This window comes from Pundamilia nyererei, unplaced genomic scaffold (assembly GCF_000239375.1).
Source record: "Pundamilia nyererei isolate P.nyererei 1_Seehausen unplaced genomic scaffold, PunNye1.0 scaffold00424, whole genome shotgun sequence".
Taxonomy (NCBI): domain Eukaryota; kingdom Metazoa; phylum Chordata; class Actinopteri; order Cichliformes; family Cichlidae; genus Pundamilia; species Pundamilia nyererei.
The window spans coordinates 142,222-149,804 of NW_005187825.1; the positions used below are offsets into that span (position 1 = coordinate 142,222).

The 7,583-nt window shown below is 47.8% G+C and overlaps 2 protein-coding genes across 2 annotated transcripts in view; both read left to right on the forward strand.

Annotated features, from left to right (window-relative positions):
* Positions 1 to 2,531, forward strand: tmem109 (transmembrane protein 109). The gene is made up of 3 exons (XM_005753376.2): positions 1 to 355; positions 600 to 702; positions 1,649 to 2,531. Exons 1-3 carry the CDS (start codon positions 281 to 283, stop codon positions 2,020 to 2,022), a joined length of 552 nt encoding a protein of 183 aa, XP_005753433.1. The 5' UTR covers positions 1 to 280; the 3' UTR covers positions 2,023 to 2,531.
* Positions 2,532 to 2,586: 55 nt separating this feature from the next.
* The window catches only part of stx3a (syntaxin 3a), a 7,933-nt gene continuing 2,936 nt past the window's right edge, over positions 2,587 to 7,583 (forward strand). The window contains exons 1-8 of the mRNA XM_005753386.2: positions 2,587 to 4,027; positions 4,529 to 4,603; positions 4,751 to 4,850; positions 4,931 to 5,005; positions 5,160 to 5,230; positions 5,519 to 5,627; positions 6,271 to 6,344; positions 7,153 to 7,287. Of these exons, the coding sequence (XP_005753443.2) occupies positions 3,998 to 4,027; positions 4,529 to 4,603; positions 4,751 to 4,850; positions 4,931 to 5,005; positions 5,160 to 5,230; positions 5,519 to 5,627; positions 6,271 to 6,344; positions 7,153 to 7,287 (669 nt within the window). The 5' untranslated portion in view covers positions 2,587 to 3,997. The remainder of the gene's footprint in view (positions 4,028 to 4,528; positions 4,604 to 4,750; positions 4,851 to 4,930; positions 5,006 to 5,159; positions 5,231 to 5,518; positions 5,628 to 6,270; positions 6,345 to 7,152; positions 7,288 to 7,583) is intronic.

Consider the following 7,583-nt stretch of genomic DNA (forward strand, 5'->3'; position numbering starts at 1 on the left):
TTTCATGTTGCATGCAGCTGCACACTCGTCCCAGCAGGGGGCAGACGTCCTTCATCATTCATACGGACTTTTTCCACATCCTGCTGGAAAAACTTGACCGCGGTAAAGTTGTGTACTTGTAGCTGGATGTAGTTTCCTTTGTAGTTCTTCGGAGTAGACAGTGTGATTAAGAAGCAGTGCTCACGGAAGCTGCTCACGGAAGCTGCTCACGGAAGCGTTTTTGGCGGGCTTTGTGCTCTCAGTTTAGGGGGAGACGGAGTTTGAGACTCTACCAGAGACCATGCAGCAAGTCCGGGACACCCTGGCTGACTTGGCCGAGCAGGGCACGACCTACCTGGGCAGGCTGGTGCAGAAGGTAAGAAGCGGAAGTAGTCCGGTCTCTGTGGAACGGATTCTCGGCATCCAGTTTTGAACTTGTGTGTACACGATCAGGTTTTATCACCACACTAGCCCTGATTAGAAACCATAATAATTCGACATAAGCAGTTTAGGTTCAGAGAGGGGACTGTTCGCTCTCGCTGACAGTCACATCAGTGAACTTTGGCCGTTTCTCTGTGTTCTTACCCTCACTGTTGTCTGAAACAAACCTGCCTCTGCAGGCTTTCTCTCAGGTCCTAGCTGTGGTTGCAGGCAGCGTGGCCGGTGCTCTCAATGTCCTGCTGCACTACGTCTCCCAGTTACTGCAGGCCTCTGGGATCCAAGGTGAGCATCGTTTGTTTCTGGGCTGTCAGTTCAAATATAGCAGAAGTGGGTGCTGCCACCTTGTGGTGCCATCAAAGCCAGAGACTGTGGGCAAAGTTGTTTTTCCAGCCTTGACTCCCCTTTTGGATAAAAATGTTTGGTAGGTGCTTAACCTGCTGAGCATAAACCTTTTAACCAGAGATCCATGGAGCCTTGGACCTGTATCTGTTGGATGGATCAGCTGAATGACTTTATTAGAATCGAACTGAAGCTTGCTGCGCTTCACATAGAGGCGAGAATCTCAATATGAGCGACTCCGTACAAGAGCTGGTTCATGCCAGTAGTTTAACTCGCTGGCACTGTTATTCTGCCTGCCTATTGATCCTGGTTATTGGTTCTCCAATCAGCTGATTTCAGTTGGTGTGCAGGAGGAGGAAAATAATGGCTCAGTCTGCAGCGTGAGCATGGATGTTACTTTTATTATTACTGCACAAGGACGAGAGCGTGATGGTAAAGTAAACTGGACACAAGCAGCTGCATTCTGCTGCTAACAGCATCAGCTGCACAGACAGCATGCTAACATGTTTGCTCTGTGCTCACACCTGAATACTCCGACACAGATCACACGTGTGCGTCCTGCAAACCAGCAGCTGGGTTTATGTTGTTAAATGAGACCGTGAGTTTCAGGAAAGGAGTAATGTGAAATTAGTGTAACACGTAACTTTGTAGAGTAATAACTCCAACAAGGAGAGGAAACACTTTCAGCGTGCACAAACATTTGACCAGACAGCGTGTAGTTCATCTGCATGATGTAATGTCTTTGGTATGCAGTCAGAGATGGTGGAGCCTCTCACAGCAGAGCCAATGAGAACCCGGTGATAGCTCCCATCTGTAGCGTCGCAGTAAGAGTGTCAGTGGAAATGAGCAGCTTTGTATGAAATGTAATTTCTGGTGCTTTTTTCCACAGTTAGCCTTCCTACCAACAAAGTGACCCCAGAGGGCCTGATCTTCGTCATTCAGTGGGTCCTCGCAGCTCTCATCTGCTACTGGCTGATTTCTCTTGCCTTCCGATTGGTTGCCTCCACTCTGATGTGCGCCCTGTGGTTTCTGAAAGTCGGAGTCGCTTTAACCTGTTTTGTGCTCATCCTGAGCGACTACAACGTGGGCACGGAGGCGATGGCCATCCGACTGGCTGTCCTGCTGTGTGTCTGCGTCCTGCTGAACGTCGGGACTCGGGGAAGTTCCAGTGCGGCTAATCAAACTGCTCGCCTCGAGAAGCAGGTGAAGATCCTGGAGAGACGGCTGAGGGAGATGGAGAGGTGGACGAGGACAGAAGAGTGACGGAGAGAATCTTCTGACAGCCAAGTCAAACGACAGTCGCCCGAGGATCTCTGCATTTAGGATCGTTCTTCAAATTCACAGAAAGCACGGCACATTCCCAACAGACTGCTGAGCGGGAGCAGATCGAGCTCGTAGACGAGTTGATTGGATGCAGCTCCCTCCCAGATACGCCCACATATTTGGATGAAGTTTAATGAAAAACACTTTCTCCTCTTCCACCGTTCCTCTCCCAGAGCCCAGTGCCTCACCCCAACTTCTGTTAGATTTGCCCTGCGAGCAGCAGCTGGTGGAGGCGCTCGTTACACCAGCAGCTGCATTGACTGGCTCTGGCTCCTCTACGTGTGGTCCTGTCAGATCACAGAGGCGTTTTCTTCTCACTGAATGTAGTTGCACTTCAGCTGCAGTGAATCAGGAGGAGGTGCAGGACAAGCTGACACATCGATCAGGTGATGGACTCCTAATCTCAGGCCTGTTTTCAGTCATTCCACTAATAAATAACTTTTCAAAAACATGCGCTCCTTTTTCTTTTCACCAAGTAAAAAAACAAGTTTGAGCATGACGTCGCGTCACACAGTCTCTCGCTCAGAGTCGTGCTGGAAGTAGGGCCTTGGTTCTGGTTGGACTGGTGCATGTCTACTTGTACTTTAACTATATTTAAAAATGGGGATGTTGAGCCTGCAGCGTCTGAGCTACCTGCAGCGTTAACAAAGAAACAGATGAAGATGATGAATGGTGCTGGACTGATGTAAATGTAAGGTCTGCTCCTGAGTCTCCCAGGCTCAAATCCAGCTGTGGAGGAAAAGGTGCAGGTAGCGTGGACACTTTCAGGATGTCTGATCTGCTGCAGTCCCAGCCTGTCATTTGTGTTCATTTTTTAATCAGCGTAGGCTCCTTTGAATCATTTGCACAGGAACAGATGGGACCTGCACCTCTTGACTGTTTCACAGACAACATTCACGTACTGAGAGTTTTTCCTCCACGTCACAAATGTTCCATTGTTCTTGTGATGGGTAAATAATAAGTAAACAGCTCTAGTTATGGTTGTTTTGTAGCTTCAACACAAACGTGGAAATGTTGTAATCAAAGCACCAAATAACGATAAATGCGCTGCAGGATCGGTGTGGTGAAAGAGTCGTACTGCCATCTGTGACATGGGAATAAACTCATTTGTTACAGACGTGGAACAAATGGCTTAAATGAGCATTTTGGGTCCAAGCAGTCCCTGCTGCAGAGTCGGGGACAGTCATCCTCCATGAGGGTGGGGTTGTCCTGGCAGTGACGAAGCAGGGACCTGGTGGAGCAGGCTGGGCAGCCTGGCCTGTGATGGAGTGCTGGGTGGGGAGCGTGCCCCTTCCTCCACCGCTGAACACGTGCTTCACGGTGCTGTGAGGTGGGTCAGGGCTGGGACAGCTCTGCTGCTGGGTCAGACTGGCTCGTTCGTGCATCCGAGGGACAGCAGGTCACAGGAGACTGCTGCCTGCTCTTATCACTCAGCCCCCCCGCCGCAGACGTCATCCTTATTCATGGTGCTTTCTTATCTATACAAATAATAAGACACAGTAGTAACACATCCTAAGACAAAGGCCAACTTCTGCTCTCCTTTCCAAAGAGAAAATCCACAGGCTGCCGTGTGGGAGGAGGGACCAGGAAGAGGTTTATCGTGGTCAACACTGTCGTCCTAATCCGCTCTTAGGGGATAGAGGCTTAGTGGGACCTCAGGTTAGGTTGATCACAACTTGTCTCAGACACAACCATCCACACGAGCAAGGCATTCATTGGTTTGCACGCATGAGTTATTTCACCCTCAGAAGTCTGTTCTCTTCTTAGTTCTGCGGATTCATTGAAGCAAACGTTTCTGTGGGCAGGTGTAGAGGCAGCAGCTCTGTGGACCTCAGAGAGCACACCTGCCACACTCCAGCTACACACTAGCTGTTTCTTTCTTTGTGTTTCTTTAATTCAACCAAGACTTCTGAAGATGAAAGACCGCCTGGCTCAGCTGAAGGAGGTAAGCAGGACTGTGCCGCTGTTTGCCTTCTCGTCGATGGCGCCTGCGTTGTTCGCACGGGGCCTGACTAGTCTGTACTATAGATGTCATGGTGCGAGGCGACTGCCCCACTGTGGAGCTCAACTGAATGTCAGAGATGTTAGCCGCAGACGTGAAACTCAAAGTCATGTTTCCAAAAGATACAGGAGCTGCTTTCTTCTCATTCTTTTATATTCTGACTGAATTTCTAGTGAAATCAGTAAGTCCTCATCAATCTTTCTTTAATGTGAGGAGCTGCTAATCACACAAACGACAATTAATCATCGTTTATTTTAGACGTGTCAGGCACCGATTCAAAGTGCAGCTGGTGTCATGTGACTCACAAACAGGAAGTCGTTTCAGGCTCAGTACAAATGTTCTTGTCTTATCACAGAGACAGAAAACGTCAGTTAATAGTGTGTGTGTACCTGTGTGTGTGTGTGTGTGTGTGTGTGTGTGTGTGTGTGTGTGTGTGTGTAACAGAAGAGCGATGCAGGTGGTGATGATATTGAGGTTCCTGTGGAGAGTGAGGCTTTCATGGATGATTTCTTTGCTCAGGTATGCAGTGTGTCTGTCTGCTCCACTTTACATGCATCATAACACAAAATGCATTTCTACTCTTTGATGCCTCCGTGTGTGTGTGTGTGTGTGTGTGTGTGTGTGTGTGTGTGTGTGTGTGTGTGTGTGTGTGCGCGCATCTGTCAGATTGAAGACATCCGCAGCAGTATTGACAAGATTGACGAGAGTGTTACAGAAATCAAAAAACTCTACTCCACCATCCTGTCTGCCCCGACCTCCGACCAGAGTAATGCAGATAACGTGTTCAAATGTGCTGCCTGTGATTCTCAGTGTGTGTGCGTGACGCTCCATTTCCACCTCTTGCAGAAACACAGGATGATGTCGAGGCTCTCACCAATGAGATTAAAAAGTCGGCCAACAATGCAAGAAACAAACTGAAGAGTCGGTATTGGTTTGGTTTCCTTCTCCGGCACACTGTCTGGTTCCCGTTTGTACAAACATACGTGTGATCAGAATGTGTCTCTGTGGCACACCTAATGTGTTGTTTACATGTGTGAGTAAAAGCAGTGGTGAACATTGTCCGTGTGTGCGTCAGGTATCGAGCGCCAGCTGGAGTCAAACGCCGACGAGAGGGCCTCGGCCGACCTCAGGATACGCAAGTCACAGGTCAGGCAGTCGTACAGTAGCTCTGATTCACCCGACCCAACCACACAGACAGAGCGGAGCACGCTGCTGTTTCTCTTGTGATGCCTTAAACATCCACACGTCACGTTCAGATCCACCGAGTGTAGCAGGCTGCACACACACACACACACACACACACACACACACACACACACATCCTTTTACATTCAGTGTCGGTGCAGTCCTCTGTCCTCAGGCTCGACTGTGAAGCTCGCCCACCGTGTGTGTGAGAGCCTGTCATTGGAGTGTCTGTGTTCTTGTCTCCCCCAGCACGCCATTCTGGCCAAAAAGTTTGTAGAGGTGATGACAAAGTACAACGAGGCTCAGGTGGACTTCAGAGACAAGAGCAAGGGACGGATCGCCCGCCAGCTGGAGATCAGTGAGTGCCAGCTGCTGATGATATGGTTACGTTTAAGCTTGATGTGGAGGAAACTACAGCTTCGGGATCCTTTATATTTCCCTTTTTTTTACAATATGTGAAGAAATTCACAGCATAAATGATCTAAATGCTCCTTAAAACCTCACAGTCGTTCCCCTGGACCCTAGTCACAGTGCTAACGCTGCCGTCTCCTGTCCTCTATCGTAGGTTTTATCAGGTTCAGGCCGTCAGACTAAAGAGAATTCGACTTTCTTTAAGCACTGACAGCTGCTACGCTTTAAACATATTTATGTGCCAACTTATTGTTGTGTACTGTGCTCAGATACATGTTTTAGTTTTTAAATAAAATGACAAATATCTGACAGAAAGCCGTGTGTGTGAATGGGTGGATGACTGGATATGTAAAGCGCTGTATAAATACACGCCATTTACCATTTACCATAAAAATAGCCAACGTGGTGTTTTTATGGTTTTACTGTGTCACATCAGCCCTAAAGGTTAACAACCACCTTTTACATCAATCAAAGTATTAATACAACAGGCACCTCGTAGTATTGTCAGTGTAATCACATGCTGTTGTGTGTACAGTCATGTTTCTACTGGCTGGTGCATGAACAAGTTCTTGTCTCTGTGATCTGTTCAGCTGGAAAAACAACGACTGATGAAGAGTTGGATGAGATGCTGGAGGGAGGAAACTCTGCAGTCTTCACAGCAGGGGTAAGCCTGCATGCATGCACATGCACGTGCATGCATGCGCACACAAACACCTGCAGCAAACCAGCGTCTTTGGCCAGAGGCACGAACTCTTAGTGGGTTGTGGAGCGCAGAGGCTGTTATAAACCAGGAACTATTGTCCTGCTGGTTTGTGTTTGATGGTGTCACTGTGATCTCCGCTCCACTGTCATTTAATGACATCTCCATATGAATTCTCTCTGTGTGTTACATGAAAACTTGTCAGGGAAATGTCTCCTCACCCCCTGAGCCTGGTTCTGCTGGAGGTTTCTTCCTGTTAAAAGGGAGTTTTTCCTTCCCACTGTCGCCAAGTGCTGCTCATAGGGGTCACATGACTGTGGCAGTTTTCTGTCTGTAGGGATCTACTTTAAAGCACCTTGAGGTGACCGTTGTTGTGATTTGGAGCTGTAGACTGTTCTAGCACACGGGTCAGCACAACTTTCATTTCACAACTATTTTTAATTATAAGGAGAAATAATTAAGTCAGCTAATCAACAGAAAACAAATTGTTATGTATTTGATAGGCAGTGCAGTCATTCCTCATCAACATGTCTCCATTAAATTCTCGGCTTTTCAAATGCAGTGATTCTCTGCTTGTCTTGGTGTGTGTTTGTTATGTAGGCAGTGTCGTTACAGCAAACTGCGAGATGTTAGCTGGACTTACAGGCAGATGTGATTTGTTTTAACCTGTAGTTTGGCACTAGCAGACCCTCTGTTTGTGAACATCCACTTGTTTGTGGTGTATTCTTTTAAGTTGTGTGTCTCTGGTCACCTCACACTCCCTCCCCCACAGATCATGGACTCTAAGATCAACCAGCAGGCCCTGAATGAGATCGAGGCTCGTCACAAAGACATCATGAGGCTGGAGAGCAGCATTAAAGAACTCCACGACATGTTTGTTGATATTGCCATGCTGGTTGAGAACCAGGTTTGTGAGATCCTGCAGCCCAAAGTATTCTCGAGCATTCACAGTTCTCGATTAACAAACTATTCTCACCCTCTGAGCTGCACTTCTTCCATTTTAGCCGTGTTATAAAACATGCAGGCTTGCTTCTCCTTCTTCCACTTTCTGCTGACTTGCATGGTTTGTGAAACTGAATAGTAGCCCTGTTTAGTTCTACAGTGGGGCAAATAAGTATTTAGTCAGCCACCGATTGTGCAAGTTCCCCCACTTAAAATGATGACAGAGGTCAGTAATTTGCACCAGAGGTACACTTCAACTGT

Excerpts from the sequence above, each read along its gene's own strand:
- tmem109 (XM_005753376.2), top strand. The coding sequence starts at position 281 with ATGCAGCAAGTCCGGGACACCCTGGCTGACTTGGCCGAGCAGGGCACG. Across the intron at positions 356-599 it reads TGGGCAGGCTGGTGCAGAAG|GCTTTCTCTCAGGTCCTAGC; the intron begins GTAAGAAGCGGA and ends CTGCCTCTGCAG. Across the intron at positions 703-1,648 it reads GCAGGCCTCTGGGATCCAAG|TTAGCCTTCCTACCAACAAA; the intron begins GTGAGCATCGTT and ends TTTTTTCCACAG.